Source organism: Poromitra crassiceps (assembly GCF_964638095.1).
Source record: "Poromitra crassiceps genome assembly, chromosome: 6".
NCBI lineage: Eukaryota > Metazoa > Chordata > Actinopteri > Beryciformes > Melamphaidae > Poromitra > Poromitra crassiceps.
In genome coordinates this window covers 34,959,410-34,976,330 of record NC_139627.1, presented here as the reverse complement: position 1 = coordinate 34,976,330, position 16,921 = coordinate 34,959,410, and the positions used below count along the sequence as shown (strand labels likewise).

The window sequence follows — 16,921 nt, the reverse complement described above, 5'->3', positions numbered from 1 at the left end:
TGAATATTTTAACGGATATGGCGCCATCTTTCTTATACACTGCTGTTGATTCTGATATTACGAGTACCTCAGAAATAGTAATACCTAATTCACTTTGCCCTCTGAATACATTGCCTCTTCAATTAAGCACAGCTAAAACATGACATCATCAAATAGATGTCTCCCTGAGTGCTGTAGTCACAGTCAAAAGTGTGTCAGTCAAAAAACGCTCTCCAACGATTACTCTCTGGAGTGACATATTAGTTTGAGCTTAGCACCCCCTGCAGGTCGGCATTGTTAATAATGGGATCCATGCTTGGATTGAAGCGGAGGCTCTCACTGTTCCCCTTTCACTGCAATTACAGGCCTTTCTACTTTGATTGGTGGGTAATTGAATTGGTTTGAGCCTGTATGAATATGCTGTTCATATTCCACTCTTGGCTCCAGATCAGACAAAGCCTGCCTCCCAGTGAGCAAAGAAGCCAAAGCCAGGTGTAGAGCAGGGGAATTAGGGACCCATAGCCAGATGAATGGCTCTGATTACTGTAGGACCTACACCTAGAGTGAAAAAGAGAATTTCTAGCTCAAAGGTGCTCAGTGGTCAATAGGGTGGCAATTGATTGCTGCTGCTGATGGTAACAATGCCTGAGAATCAGTTTCCGCAATCATCACTTTCACAAAAGAACCACGGTGTCAAAGGCAAGGAAAGAGAAAACGGAAAGTGAAAATAAAGAAATCTGGAGAAGTGAAGCAAGAAACAGGCATTTTAGTGTCGGTTTTAGGGGAAAGTAGATGTTTGTGCTAATTAGGAAGAAAAAAAGCCAATCCCAGATGAGATTTGGAGATCAGGGTGCAGAGAGATAACCCCTGATGAAAGCTAAATACTGTATGCGAGCTTCAGTTTGTGTGGGATTCAGCTTGAATTTGAGCTTGAATTGAGGTGAAATTCTTGCATTTTTGTATGTGAATAATCTGACCGACAGTATACTACTGTACTCGATATAGGGCAGCAGAAAAAGAAGAAGTCTCAACTTGTAATTTCTTGTAGAACTCTCAGTGGCAGCACAACACATCCCAAAAAAGTTTCGTTGCATTTTTCATATCTTGTTGTAAAATAGAAAGGCGGAGCCTGTTACTGCACTGTAGGCCTACACCTACATGAATTAGGCTGCAGATTTTATTTTGGTCTGTGGGTGAGCGCCAGCTGTGGTACGGTCAAGGTCACTGTACTGAGAGGTGTCTCTCTCGGACGTACGCCAACTGACTGAGTGGAAAATTTGACTTTTTCTCTCTTCATAGAGACTGGATTGTAATCAACACATTATGTCAGTTGTTAATTGCTTTAGCCGCCTGCTGCTAAAATAATTTGCTACTTTTTATTGTAGTAGTAGCCATCTGTTTCAAAACACGGGGACAAGATCAGGCTTGGACCTGGGGTGGATGTTGACAAGAGATACAGGCGGCTAATTTGCACCGCCACCACCTTATTTATGAGGCTAAGGATGTGTGGAGGGGGGGCGTTATATCAAAGATTCAAAATGAACAGCGATCTGGATTAAAATAATGAACACAGAATAATAGTCTTCATTCGAACATCACTTCACACTTCATTGTGTCTTTATCTATCTATCTATCTATCTATCTATCTATCTATCTATCTATCTATCAATCAATCATCACCAGTATATAAATGGGAGCTAGGGCTCTGTCTGTCTGTTTCTCTGTCTGTCCCACTGATGACCTCATCAGTGATGTCATAAATTCTACTGATGACATCATCAGTGATATCATTAATTCACTCTCTCACACACACACACACACACACACACACACACACACACACACACACACACACACACACACACACACACACACACACGGCTATAGTTCAGTGATGATGTCACTGATGACATCATCAGTGATGTCATAAATTCACTCACACACAAGGCTATAGTTCAGTGATGATGTCACTGATGACATCACTGACTTATGTCATCAGTGATGTCATACATAGGCATTGTGACATCATTGTGACACCCCTGATGGTCATCAGTGACACACACACACACACACACACACACACACACGAGAGAGAGGAGAGAGACTGAGGGAGAGGGAGAGGGAGAGACTAAGGGAGAGGGGGGAGAGACTGAGGGAGAGAGAGAGAGGGGGAGAAAGACTGAGGGAGAGAGAGGGAGACATTGCACGCGTGCCAATAGGGCAGGCAAGGCCACGCAGCAGCTGAGCTGTGGGCGACGCCGAGCTGCGTATGCGAGCTGTAGGGCGGGCGAGGCCGCGCAGCGGGCGAGCCTAGGAATCAAGCGTGAGATGCCTAGTGTATAAAAAGGACGAATGACTTACTGTCACTACTGTACAAGTGAACATGCTAGCTAGATTATTTTGTGTTTCTTTTGGAATGGAAGACATTGGAGACAGTTGATTGGCCCTGAGGAACAATGTGCTTTTTTTGAGGCAGAGCCTGCTTTAACATCTGCCCATGTCCCTCCAACAGAGTGCAGACTGACAATCTCAATAGTGTCTGGTAGGGACTGTCTGGTAGTGAGAGAAAAGACTTGACCCTGCTTCACCCCATATTGACTCTAATCAGTCGTACTGTTAAGGCACATGCTGTATGTAGCCTGGTGACTTTTAGTCTCCTATTGCTGGTTAAATAATGTGACAATGCTATGTGATGCCGCCATTCTGCTCCGTAATTAGCAAACTTCTCTGAGTGGTTTGTAATCAAGTCTCTTCTACAGTATTTGTCTGTTGCCCAAGTCTCTCTCTGTCTCCGGAGCCCTACTGACATAGTCCCAGCTAGGTGCAAAAGATGCATTAGTCAATACTCATTTCAATATTGACTTTTAGTATTGTACTATTTTAGTTTTCTGTCCTTATTTGTTTTGTGTTTTTGCTTTTTGTTTTTGTCTTTATTTTGTTCTGTTTTATATGGTTCGTTTTTAACATTTTGGTACTGTTTTAATTTTTCTCTTGAACTTTTGTTTTAATAGTAAAGGCCTAACCAGGGACAGGGGTTGCAAATTAGCCTTGGCTAGAAACCTGTATGCATGACATCTCTTTTGTAGGTCATATGAAATAATGTTCTATGCATTTGTCCCTGCTCAATAAACGAATAAATAAATAAATAAATAAATATTCAGCAGCAATACTTTGGAACACTTTAACAGCAGACCTTAAGTCTATAAACCCCTACACCTCATTCAAATCATCAGTAAAGAGCTGGATCTGGAGAAACAGAAGGTGGGTTTAGATTATTTAATTTAATTTGAGTTCTTATCATCTTATTGATTTGATTTATTTCATTGTATTTTATTTGGATTGGATTTTATTCGATTTTGAGCAGTATATTTTAATTGTTATGTGTGTTTCCTTTTTAATTGCTTATCTCATTGAGTGAATACCCTTTTTTTTTTGCTCTTGTGATACTGTAGGAGCTGAGATCAGTCGGCCAGTGGTCGATTGGATCAAAGGTCGATAAGGAATCCATCCACCTAGCCTGTGTCTCTGCCATCCACAACACATTCATATACTATTACAGTGGCATCTCTTACCAAAGCACTGAACTTTGTTACACCATAAGTTTAGGGAAACTAATGATATCTATACTGTTTATTAAGAGGTTGAATTGGTTTATGTTATGTTGTGTTAGTTTAAGTATATTAAGTTTCTGTTTTATCTTTGTTTAATCTGCCAAGGATCTTGGCTGGCAGCTGAATGGCCCAGACGCCAATGGAAGATTGCTGCTGCATCTGTACATTGAGGTGAGAGAAGATGCTGTTTTTCTCAAGGGCTACATTCTCTCTGCGTAACACCCTGTGTATTTAGACTATTTAGACTAGATTTAGTTTCTGAAGGAGGCCAGGTCCTCAACACTCCTCCACTCCACAACCAGTTCTTCATTAGCAGTGCAGACAGAACCATCTGCATTGGGGAATGGGATGTACAGACAGAGATAATCCTATGAGCATACAGTACAGGTAGGAGTGCATTGTGAGGGTGCAGTGTGTGTGTGCCACAGGCAAGAATATGTGTTTCATATAAGAGCCTCTGCATGGGTCTGTCTGCCGTGCCATACAATATCTGCATTAATGTGTGTATGTGTGCTGTAGGCAGAAGAGCAGCTGCTGCCAGGGTTTGAAGGCAACATCTTACCAGGAGGGGGTCAATAAACCATCAAAGCCATCATGTACTTTAATTACAGCTGATCTCCACTCTCACACACTCACTCTCTGCTCTCAAAGACTTCCTTAATTGCCAAAGTACCTCAATTAGGCCCTAAATAAGCAATGGACACGCAGAAGGGGGGGATGGGCAAATTACAATGGAGGGTAAAAACAACAGGCCCTGTAAGAGCCATGGCGATGTAGAGGCAATTAAATGACACCAAAAAAAAAACGTTCTACCATGCAGGGCGAAAATGAGAAGAGAGAGAAAAGGGCCTTTGATGAGCTAGTTCTGAGCTAAGTGGAGCTGAAGAGGGGATGATCAGGGAGAAGAAAGAGGGAGAAATGACAAACTAAAGACAGATGATTGGCGAGTGCAAGACAAGAAAGCTGATGTCACACTGTTTCCCTACAGGACCATGTGACTCTGTTTCCCTACAGGACCATGTGTGACAGGGGAGCACTCAATCCTCCAGAGACTGAAATGTGTGAGTAAGTGGACGTCCCACAGGCAACTGATTCTGTACTCTCTTCCTGCTCTCACATTCATTATCTGGCCAGCCTCATACACACTCCCTCAACTGTGAAACTTGGGCTTTTGAACTGACAAATGAAGACCCTGTCTCCTTTAATGGGCTAATTCTGTGGCTAACGAGGGCCCTTGTTAAGGGATAATGTACTGGCTGCAGCGAGCAGTATTGAAGTGAGTACGTACATTAGTCAATTAGCTCAAATCTAACCCAGACCAATTGTCCCATGAATTAACCAGAAAGAAATACAACATAGAGAGGAACACAAGGAAATGAAAGGAGCTGGTACAACTGATATGACTGTGTGTGTGTGTGTGTACCTCGATGGCCGGCTGGCCACTGAGCTCATCTACATCCACAGCGAGATGCTCAGAGTAGATGACAGTCAGTGTCATCATCGCAGTGCTGCAAAATAGAGACAAGAGGGTCACACACCAGGACAAGGAATGCATCTAAAGGAGAGAAAGATAAGGAACGTGGCAGTGTAAATATATTTTACACATAATGTGGAGATGGAAAGAACAAAACTTGATCATGAACACAGCCAAAGAAACGCACACATTAGTCACATAGTATTGTGTGTGTGTGTACATAAAAACACCATCACAGATTTTTTTTAGTGATCAAATTAAATTGTTTCTCTCCCCAACTGACACTGACGTGTCAGTTTACACTTTTGAATTATCCCGCCCCACGTTATCCTGCTGTAATATCCTGTTTCTACAGGAAACACATTACATTAAGGAAGCAAGATGCTCTCAAAATGCGAGAAGGGTCTAGCAGTAGCCTGATATTCAAACTGCATCGTCAATTCATAAACTCATTGCCACTCCCCAAAGAAGAGCCAAATTCACAACTGTGGACTGGGCGTGGCTTCAAAGGTCTGGATCAACTCTCCCATAATGAGAGGAAGAAATGAGGCTGAATAAAGTTCAGTGTTCAGGGCAGTGAGTGGCTCTAACTGTATATTTACAAATATACTAAATACTAAATATACCACAGCTGTGAGCCAATCAGATTGCTTGATTTGAGAGAGCAGTTTTATAAATATATATAATGCAGTTTAAAAAATAGATTTCATATGTTGCCAAGCTAGCTGAAAGATGTGCTATCATTTCAGAGAAATAGACTAATGGGGAAAAAGACCAGGCTCTGCATCTAAATATTCTGAACTGCAGTTACTGAGTGTGAACACAGGACTAACACAGTACCAACAAGAGAATGACGTCTCAGCATTGGCTCATCAGGGAAGCTCAGCATGTCCAGGAGATGGCAGTGTAATCCAGTGTAGTGGAGGCAAAGAGACTGCAGTGAGGGGGCGATATGAGCAGATGTGTGCTAGGGGAACCGTTAAACAGCATCTGTCCACTCAATTACTTCCTTCGTTAGTCGAATCCTGTCTCATTTTCCTCTGAAAGGTGATTAAATCCCTCATAAATGGAATTACTCTGTAAAACACCTCATGATGAAGGGGGGGGGGGAGGGGGGAGAGAGCTTTATTTCTGTAAGAAAGGGCATTGACTGTATTGTGTTACAATTTAACAGTATTGCCCTTTAATTCACAGTGGAAGCAAAACATACATACTTTATAAGAAATTTTAAGACTGTAAGACTTTTGTGTCCGGCTGCTCCCAGGCTCAGCCAACATCAACGACAGGAGAATGCTGGGAAAGCATGAGTGAGACGCGGCAACGGTGGAGGCGGGCACGGAGATGGTCACCGCGGTCATGGATGGAGAGATCTACCCAGCTGGGAAGTTTGCCCTGTCGCTCAGGGTCAGGGTGGTGTGTTTCAGGTAGGACAGCACAAAGAGTGCAGAATCAACATGTAGTAAAATGACTACAGGGAAAAACTTTATCCGATAATTGATACGATTGCTCAGTGACCCGTTCAGTGACCATTTCTATAAGGAAGTGTGGATGGTGACTGCTGCCAGGAATGCCAGTGTACAACCGAGTGAGTAGATGAACTATTCGAATATAATCTATGATCTGTCCCCACAGTACCGTCTTCCTTCAGTTAAAGTTGTCAGATGTGTATTTTGTGTGCACGCCTCCTGGCCATGTTCAGGTGTCTGCCCACGGATGCAGTTTTAAGATCCTAAGGGAATACGTGTCGTTCCTGTGCCTGGCCCACGAGGACCTGCTATTGGCAAGTGAGGAACTCTGTAAGGTGCGGGGCTTCCTGGTTTAAACATTGTTCACTCCCTCACTGTTTTGCTATTTGTCAGATGACCGTGTTTTGCAATGCTAATGAATTTCGCTATTTTTTTTTATTCTGTCAGTGTATAGGTAGGGATGTAGGCTACCAATATGAAAATTTTGGCTGATACCGATAACCGATATAACGTTGCTGTTATGGCCAATAACCAATATTTTTCCGATGTCGATATGATCGGTATAGTAATCAAATTTTGTACATACTGAAAAACACATGTAAACACTGTGAATTTTAAAAAGTAATGGTTATTTCTTTATTTCCAAAACATTTGGAAAAGCCCATATATCATAGATGTACTGCATTGTTTCTTCTCAATGTGAACATTTTGGCGAATACCGATAACCGATATTAACAATGCAACATCGGACCGATGCCGATATATATATATATATTTTTACAGGGGGTCCCGGTCGCTCAACTGGTAGAGCGCGTACCGCAAAGGCTTAGTCCTTCGCGCGGGTGACCCGGGTTCGAATCCGACCCGTGGTCCCTTGCCACATCATCCCCCCTCTCTCTCCCCACCCCCACTCCCTGCCGCATCAATAAAGGCAAAATGCCAAGAAAAATAATCGAAAAAAAGGACTAACATCAGCCGATACCGATATGATTGCGGATATATCATGCTTCCCTAATATTATAAGTATATCATGTAAACTCCAAAACATTCTAAACCCCCCTGAAAAATGCACACATTTATTTTGCTCATAGATGCCTAAACAGTGTAGGCCTTTATTAGAATAACTGAATAGTTTATATAAAGCAAAAAAGATTTATATAATTTACAAAATATATTATTTTTGACTCCACACAATCACACAAGATAGATATAACATATAGGGCCATATCTTACGCCCAAGTCTGAGTGCAAGGGCAAATCTTTGCTAGTTTCTAGCACTGAAAATCTCCCTTTTTTTTCTTTTAATTACCACTGGGTCAGTACATCAAAGGATGTGTTTCAGTGACCCAGTGGTAATTTAAAAAAAAAACAATAATAATATTTTGAGTGCTAGCAACCTAGCAAAGATGTTGCCCTTGGACTCACTAAGACTTGGGCGTAAGATATGGCCCATAACCTTTAATTACATTCACAGTCATGAATCTAAACCTTGCTTTCATTTGCTTGTTCTACAGTAATTAAGAGCAAGACACCTGGATTTAGTATAAAGTGACTATAAGAAAATGTGTATTTTATGTATAATAAATACTGAAGATCTGAACAGACATCATTGGCACAATAAACATGGAATAAGAACAGAGACAAAGCATTGAAACGAAAGGACACGACAAATTAAAGCAGTTGAAGAAACACCATTAACATTGAACTTTAAACAATAATTACTGCACTAATTCTGTATACTACAGTTGCTCAATTGATTTACTGAACCCTGGTAAAAGTTGACATACATACAGTAGCAGCTTCTTAGTTCATTTCATGAATCTGATAAAACTAGCCCTCCTGGCCACAATGTAGAGAATAACTTTCCACTACATCGTCTGCTTCTCAACACCATCTGTGCCTGCATAGAACACCTTCACAAATCAAGTGTGTCAAAATCACAAAGGAAAAAAAAAACATATCCCAGAGGTGTGAAATTGTCACTGTATTTCAAAATGGCTGCTCAAGGAGCATTTCATGGATGGCCTTCACTAAGCCTTCTTCCTGGCCAGTTCCAAACATGGATAGAAAGAAAGAAAGAAAAACACCTACAGTGTAGTATCCATTGATCAGAGGAGGGCAGGAGGAGAAGCTACTGCTGACAAGCATCTGGGCTCTTCTCCCACAGCCTGCAGGACTCACTGCACTCATCCCTACATGTTGATGAGGTCGTCGCCACTCTCGTCACTCTCCACAGTCAGCTGACGGGTCCACCATTTCTTCACCTCGGACCCTGAAGACCCCTCGTCGTTGACAGGGTTCATCTTGCACACGATGGATTTGACACTTGCGCGACCTAGCAAGACACACAGACAACAGAGTTCAAACCTCCCTTGGCCACTCCTCACTCCAGTTTGCTTCTCCCAGTCAGCTGCAAAAGACAGTGGACATGGACATTGGGCAATTTCATCTATCTCTTGGCCTTCAAAAACTCTATCACAAACATTTACATGGACATATGCAACCGCTTCTCAGTAGAATGGTTACACTAACTTCTCTGTCGGTGCTGCCACAAGTTTTTGTCATCAATTGCTTTTACTGGTGTCTTTATTACGGTTTTTATTATGTTTTCTGTTGTCTTCTCTTGTCCACTTTCTGCCAGTTCACCATCAAGAGGCATTTTGTCACGTGCTAGCCTGTTACTGGAAATAAGAATTGCAGTAACAAACCTATTTCGGCCATAGACATAAAATCATATAAAGCAGCAGCTTTCCATGGCACAGAGCCATACGACAACAGGCTATGTTCCGTCTCCAAAATGGTCTCCAGCACCATGAACAGACTGCAGATACAACAGCCAGAGAGGCACACCGACCTGCGGGCAGCCGCCACTGTCCCAGCTTCCTCTGTGGTCGGCCCAGGTCTGAGGAGTCCTGTCTGTCTGACAGGGTGGGGCTCATGTGCTGCTGGAGGCCACTCAGCTAAAACCAAGAAGAAAAAGCCTTAAGCTCACACCTGCAGATTACACCATGTGTTGCTGTACATCACGCTGCGAGTGTGTGCACAGGTGTGCGTGTGCAGGTGTGCGGGGCCTTACCTCCAGGTGTGGGGGTTTGTCAGGGTTGTTAGCGTTGTGGTCTTCGCTGGGCACGGTGGTCTCTATGCTGGGGGGGTTGAGGAAATGGCTGTACTCCTGCTTCTGGCTCTCTCTCAGGCTGTGGATGATGCTACACGACTGCTGCTGTTTCTACAAGTACACACAGAGACACACCACACACATGGGGTGAGTGAGTGTGTGTGTGTGTGTATTTCTGCCTGCATTTTCACCTGTGGTGAGTACTCTGTAAATGTACTGTTCATAGTGTGTTTTTGTGTGTCTGGACATTATCATCAGTGTAGAATACATTGGGAACGTGTGTGTGCAAGTGTTTTTCTTCCACCATGTTGAGAGTCTTACAGCGCGGATGCGTTTGAGGCACTTCTTGAGCCACATGCGTATGGTCTGTTTGGCCACTTCTTCTTCGATGGTATATTCCAGCTGTTCCCTGGCCAACAGCTCCTCCAGCTGGAGAGACTTCCTGATGTCCACCGAGCGGTATGACAGCATACTGTAGGATCACCCCCACACACAAAGCCAAGAGAAGGGCAGATTTAGTGCAACACACAATTCTACTTCTACATAATGAAAGCATATAGGGGCAAACATAACCACTGTCTACTCACAGCTAAAGCTGCACTACACAACCCACACGGCAGCAAGAGGAAATACTGTATTTTAATTTTGATGACTTCAAAACCCAGAAATGATGCCATGTGACATCAGTAGATCACTCTCCTGGACCTAAAATGATTTCTTCTTCTTGGTGAGTTGAGCTTTCTAAGGGCAAATTTTGAATTTCACATTTAAGCTTCAATCTGTCATTGGCTGTGCTCAGAGATTTCCCCCAGTGATCATACCTGACACCACTTCCTGTGCTTAGAGCCTTCCCCCACACCACAATTCCATTTGGACAAATCAACACTAAATGAGTGGGGACAGGCTTAGCTCCACTTTGTCATTTAGACTAAGACGGGTAAAGAACCTGCCTACCGCATCTTCAGTTTTTCACTGTTAATCAAGTCTTTGTTGGTCTGTCTGTTCTGTGTGTGCATGTGTGTGTGTGTGTGTGTGTGTGTGTGTGTGTGTGGTGTTCAATGGTCACCTAAGCACGTCATGGAAAGTGACGTCCGCTCCGTTGTGCAGTCTCTCCATCTCATAGCACATGTGCTTAAACAGCAACTTGTCCTTGTCGAGGTCCACCTCCAGTCTGCCTCTAAGCAGACGCAGCAGGAACTTCACCTTGGAGGTGGGGATCACACCCTGGGAAAAGAGCCAGAGAGGTGAGGAGCAGGCAAGAGATGATGAGTTGACTCAAGCCTGTGATGCCGGGACAAAAGAGAGTCCCCCAATTATCACTTTATTGAACTGGAGATGAGAGAGATGATGATGAGTGGGATCCCCGATGGTTCAGAGCTCAACCTTTAGCAGAAACACAAGCAGTTGTATTAGTAGGGCAATATCCAACCTTTCATTCCCTCTTCCCCTTCTCATTAGTCCTTCTGCTGCATTTATCTTTCTACATCCTCATAGCTTTTTTCTTAACATACTCTTACTACCATCATCCTCTCCCCCCAGCTCCCTCCTCGTCCTCCCTTGCCTTCCTCTTCTCTCACCTCCCGTTTGTCATCCACCATGTTCCAGATGATCTGGAAGTGTCTCAGGTCATTATAGCTCAGCAGCTGGTCCTCCTCAGTGGAGTAGAACAGAGAGAAGTTCTCCACGATGATGGCTGCAGCAACACACGGAACAGGTATTAGGATTCACCAAAAAATTGTTTATCACAAAACAGTAGTACCTACAGTATGTAGCGTTTAAATTGTTTTCATTTTGAGAATCACAAATGATCTGTATTCATATCAAAATTGATGTGAGTTCTTCGAACAGCAGTAACTGAGCTTTGTGGAGGGCTAAGTACTCATTTGGCAGGATGATAGCAGCTGACATGAGTTAGTGCTCAGGCTAATGTTGTTCTGGGTGACTAAATAGATCATATAACAATGATGGATTGATTGATTGTAAACCAGAATGTTAAGTACCGTACTGTAATCCAAGGGACAGTGAATGTGGTCCTGCCTACTCTCAATACTCACCTCATCGATCAGAGCAACAGTCCATAAAAGCAGGGGCCTGTACTACGAAGCAGGATTTGGGGTTAGCAAGGTAACTTCAGGTTTAAACCTGGGTTCTCACAAAGGTGGTTCACTTTTAACCGCGTTAGATCACCATGGTAACTTATGTGCACGATTTCAGGGTACCGGTTCAAAACGTATGAAATTCCCGCCTTCTGACCAATCAGCTATCTGGAAACAGGGAGTCACCATTCCTACAGGCCTACAGGATACGTATGTTACTTATATGGAAAATATTGCATTCAAACAAAAATCACAATAAAAAACTGAACCTGCTGTTTTTGGATTAACCAACAAGTGCTGTACGCAGGTCGATGTGTTTACAGGCCAGTAGAATCACGTTGTTTTCCATGATAACTTATTATATCAGAGATATAACAGGTAGACTACTTTTAATTTACCATATTATTAATGGTTACTGTTGCATATATTAATTGCACTGACTTTAATTGGATTCCCGTTCAATGTAGGCTATTTCATATTCTATTACCACAGCCCCAAAGAACAGAAAGATGACTTTATTAATAGAAAATCTTTTTACAGCCTCAATATGTCCACAAACTATTTTATCATTGGAAAATATTCCCACTGTGTCCTAATAATGGGACAGTTACTCCAGCAATCCTCTCTAGCCTTGGAAGTAGAAACACATTTTACTTTTTGCAGTTATGTTTTGTAATGCTGACAGTTATTCATTATAACAATTTGTTCTTGAGAGCAGAGTGTTGAAAATGTCAGCAGGAAATAGGCTAATAGGGTTTATATCATCCTATAATTAGGTCTACTAGAAACCTGTGCTGCACGCGCTCGATCATCATCAATGACATCGGTGACATCATCATCAGTGGGAAGCAGGGAAGGGATGCTGATGATGTAACAATCGCTCTGTGAGTGCCCCGTGGGTGGCTTTTTTCTTCTTTTTTGTTTTTGCATCAGATTCATTCCAGACCTCTGAAAAGTGTTTTGGCAAATTTTGGAGGCAATCGGAGCAATGGTGCGCCAACTCCAGCCAGCCAAACAGACAGCTCTCCAATTATAGTATACAGTAAGATTGTCAATTGCTTTTATTGTTTGATTAACCTATTTTATTATTTTTTGGCTAGCATTTATTTTTTTATAGTTTTGTACCGTAAATTTCGGACTATAAGCCGCGGCTTTTTCCCCGTTTTTTGGCCCTGCGGCTTATATAACGGTGCGGCTTATCTATGGATTTTTTCGGGGGGAAAAAACAAAACAAAACGGAATTCTCTCTTTTTTAGCACTCTTTCTAACTATAAATCCACTTCTGTTTTAATTTCCTCTCTTGCCCTCTTTTCACCACACCGCGGACACTGTGTGCACTGTAAAAAAAAACACAGGTGGTGTTGTGTTATGTTGTTTTGTTGAAATGTTAATAAATGGGAGCTTCCTCAAACAGCCATCTCTTTCCCGACAATCCCCTCTGTGCATGAACCCTTACATATGGTAATTAAACATTAAAACACAATTAAAAAAAAAAAAAAAAAAAACATTAAAACACCTGCGGCTTATAGTCCGGTGCGGCTTATATAACAAACAGGCAATTTTGCTGCTGCGGCTTATACTCCGGTGCGGCTTATAGTGCGGAAATTACGGTACTTATGTTCTATGTCCTTTCCCCTACTGAATCATATTACTTTTGCTGTGCAAAAATATAATTTCAACATCAATAGTTTCATCTTATCTGGATCTGTCCATGTTGCATTGGATTGGCTATTTGTTGGATCACTTCTTTCATGCGCTCAGAGCTGGATAGGTAAATCCTATGTTGACAGAGCCAGTTGATAACCAGCTACATAGGACCGGTTATTTGAATTGCCAATGTTGGGTTTAGTGAAGCCGGCTAACTTAAAGAGACTTTGTTGAACTTGCTTCGTACAGGCCCCAGGAGAATACACACACTGTAGATCATATTCAAAAAGACAGAAAGAGATCACCTTGGCTCACATCCAAATCTGATGCTCATTTTGATTCTGCACATGACCTCTCCATTCCTCTTGGACTCTCTCCCCCTTTGGTGGGAGAGAGAGGTAATCATTTCTGCATGGAGGAGTCTGATCATTATGTCGATGATAAGCCGTAACAACAGTGTTGAACTGCGTCCTGGGAGAGATGACAAGGCTTATTGTGCTTTATGAGCTCCTCAGGCTTGCGTCACATATGGCAGGAAATGAAATATAGGCCTCGCTGAAGAGACAGGATATTGTTCTCCATTTGACTGGCTTTCACGCATGTACACATTATACACACGCACGATACTGACCCACGAGTAAGTTGAGCATGATGTACGCTATGATGACATAGAAAGAGCAGAAGTAGATGAGGGCTCCGGCATAGTTGCCACAATCAGTTTCCCAGTAGCGGTGTTTATCCGGGGTACAGAATGGGGCCTGCACCTGGGGAAGGAGACAACCAAAAACACATCTCACATTGACATATGAGTCTCTGCAATACAACTCGGCCCATTAAAAATCTAGGTTGACACACAGATTGATAATAGCGTTCATTAAATCCTAGCAAGAGCCTCCACTATAAAATGTACCACATAAAACATGCCAAATGTACCATAAAATGTGATATTAAACACTGAACGCCATATAAATTCTATATTTTCCCGGATAGGGAAATGACGGTCTACTCCTTTGGCCATGTGGATGTTGTTACAGTGGATGTGAGCGTGTGCTGTCTTACCATGCAGTCATGCATGATTTTATTCCAATCTTCCCCCGTGACAATACGGAAGAGGACAGCGATTGCCTTGCCCGCTGTGGAGAAGTTGGCATGCCTGCCATTAGGAGAGACATACACACACAGAGTCAGGCAATTCCATGAAGCTGTGTGGGGAGCCATGTTCAGTTCAGTTATGTGTATAGTCCCTTATCACACAAGCATGTTTCAAAGGGCTTTACATAGCATCATCACAGTATACTACATTATATATCTACACACACATATAGGGTACACATAGGGTAAATACATAATATACATTTTACTAGATTATACTGTATATATTGCAAATATACACAAACACAGCATATCTTTAGACTGTGGGAGGAAACCCCTGCAGCAAACACAGGGAGAACATGCAAACTCCACACAGAAAGGACCGGGGTGGAGATTCAAACCCACAACCTTCTTGTTGTGAGGCAACAGTGCTAACTAGGGATGTCCCGAACACATTTTTTTTGCTCCCGATCCGATCCCGATCATGTGATTTTGAGTATCTGCCGATACCGATTTTTCCCGATCCGATCTTTCGGCAATGCATTAAGAAAAAAGAAAAGAAAAAACTGCAATCAAGTTGACCCTTAAAGGAACACTCCGCCCATTTTCAACCAGCTTTGTATCATTAGAACATCAGTAGTATATCAGAAAACTGTAAACTGTTTTGAAGTCTGTCATTTAATTTGACAGTTATTGAGTGTTAAAGAGTGGACCAGTGACATCACTGGTCCACAATAACTCAAATTAATAACTCATTAACTCAAATCAACTCTCAATAACTGTCAAACTAGATTATGGTTTTGAAGTCATTCATCTAGTTTCACGTGATTCCGATCTTCTAAAAATCACGTGATCGGCCCCGATCTCCGATCACGTGATCGGATCGGGACATCCCTAGTGCTAACCACTGACCCACTGTGCAGCCAAGCTACATAATAGATAAACAGTAAATGCAATCCTTACCGGTTGATGTTCTCTCCATATTTGACGGTTCCAAAGAGAACAACACCAGCAAATGCATAGCAGAGGAGGAGGAGGAACATGCCCACGATGATGAAGAAGCTTTTGTACATGCTGACCACCACAGTCAACAGCAGCATCTTCAATGTTACCTATGTACATGTAGGCCACAACACACACCCAGAAGCACATATTTGTGTTAAAATACACATGATCTCATGGAAAAATACACACATGTACTGAGCATGTGTTTGTGGAGACATACTCACATGCTTCCCACAGATAGTGAAGAATCTGAAGACAATCACACATGTGCCCATCATGTAGGTGTATGTATTCTAGGGGGGAAATTACATGTTAATCTTCATTGGATTTGGGAAAGTATAACATTCTCGTAACGTTGAGTCAGTATTCTCATAGCTGTAGCTCAGTGGTAGAGCTGTCGCCTCGCAGTCAGAAGGTCCTGAGTTCGATTCTCGCCTGGGACACTGTGGGCGCTGTGGTTGTGTTCCCCCCCATATCTTCAGTGCCTACTGCCCAGGTGGGGTATCTCGTCGTAAGGGCCTTTCTGTCTGTGTGGAGTTTGCATGTTCTCCCCGTGCTCCCCCAGGGGGGTTCCTCCGTATATAACCCCCCCCACTAAAAACATGCAGAAGATCAGATCGTCAACGTCATCTGACCAGTGACGACAACATTCGAAGTCAGTCCCCGGGCGCTGTACGAGAAAGCGACCACTGCTCCTGGCCTGCCCCAGGAGGAAAGGACAAAGCCAGGATGGGTTAAATGCAGAGGACAAATTTCACCGGCCACCGTCAGCATGTGTGTGTTGTGGCCCTCCGTGCATGTGTTGTAGTGTGTTGTGTGACAATAAAGACGGGCTGCCGTCTGAAAATCGTTTTTTGTGTGTGTGTGTGTGTGTGTGTGTGTGTGACAGAGAGCGAGAGTCGTCTAACCAGTAAGGCAAAGTGCAGGATGATCCAGATGACCCCCAGTACGGTGACCAGCAGGTCATAGCGATTGCGCCGGCTCTGCCAGTAACCCGCTGGAGACATGGCTATCAGCTTCATGGTCACCTGAGTAAACAAAGGCAACAAGTAACATAAAGAAACCTAAAGCGAACCTTGAAAAAGTTTGGTTCCCGAATAGAGACAGGGAAAACAAGCTCACCTCCAGCACAAAGATAAAGGTGAACACTACTGACATGGTGGCGAGGGGGACCGTCACTGGATCGTCTACGTCCCACTGGAGAAAACACATAAATACAAACATGTACAAACACTTTACCAAACACTCAGTGAATTGTGATGCATTTGCTGAGGGTTTACCTTGACTGACAGCAGCACTGACTGGGCCAATACCAGCACAGCGATGCCCCGTTTGAAGAAAGGGTGCTGGGTGATGTCATACATCTTGGCCCGGAAACCCCCAATCTCTGTCAGTGAAAAATAGCAAACCAGAGATTTACTGAAACCTGCACAGCA

At 43.0% G+C, this 16,921-nt stretch overlaps 2 protein-coding genes across 2 annotated transcripts in view; one reads left to right on the top strand and one right to left on the bottom strand.

The window, feature by feature from the left end:
- The window catches only part of LOC310777853 (phospholipase D1), a gene marked incomplete at both ends in the record, with an annotated part of 28,438 nt that extends 21,552 nt beyond the window's left edge, over nt 1–6,886 (top strand). Inside the window, 7 exon segments of the mRNA XM_083638203.1 lie at nt 3,432–3,537; nt 4,114–4,166; nt 4,170–4,200; nt 4,605–4,655; nt 6,329–6,371; nt 6,576–6,639; nt 6,764–6,886. Of these exon segments, the coding sequence (XP_083494329.1) occupies nt 3,432–3,537; nt 4,114–4,166; nt 4,170–4,200; nt 4,605–4,655; nt 6,329–6,371; nt 6,576–6,639; nt 6,764–6,886 (471 nt within the window).
- Nucleotides 6,887–7,623: 737 nt separating this feature from the next.
- nalcn (sodium leak channel, non-selective) overlaps nt 7,624–16,921 on the bottom strand; it is a 151,915-nt gene continuing 142,617 nt past the window's right edge. The window contains exons 32-44 of the mRNA XM_083638444.1: nt 16,766–16,872; nt 16,608–16,682; nt 16,394–16,513; nt 15,710–15,778; nt 15,444–15,592; nt 14,448–14,541; nt 14,020–14,152; nt 11,223–11,338; nt 10,712–10,869; nt 9,967–10,117; nt 9,607–9,756; nt 9,385–9,490; nt 7,624–8,865 (exon numbers count right to left, since the gene is read on the bottom strand). Coding sequence (XP_083494570.1) covers nt 8,723–8,865; nt 9,385–9,490; nt 9,607–9,756; nt 9,967–10,117; nt 10,712–10,869; nt 11,223–11,338; nt 14,020–14,152; nt 14,448–14,541; nt 15,444–15,592; nt 15,710–15,778; nt 16,394–16,513; nt 16,608–16,682; nt 16,766–16,872 — 1,571 coding nt within the window. The 3' untranslated portion in view covers nt 7,624–8,722. The remainder of the gene's footprint in view (nt 8,866–9,384; nt 9,491–9,606; nt 9,757–9,966; nt 10,118–10,711; nt 10,870–11,222; nt 11,339–14,019; nt 14,153–14,447; nt 14,542–15,443; nt 15,593–15,709; nt 15,779–16,393; nt 16,514–16,607; nt 16,683–16,765; nt 16,873–16,921) is intronic.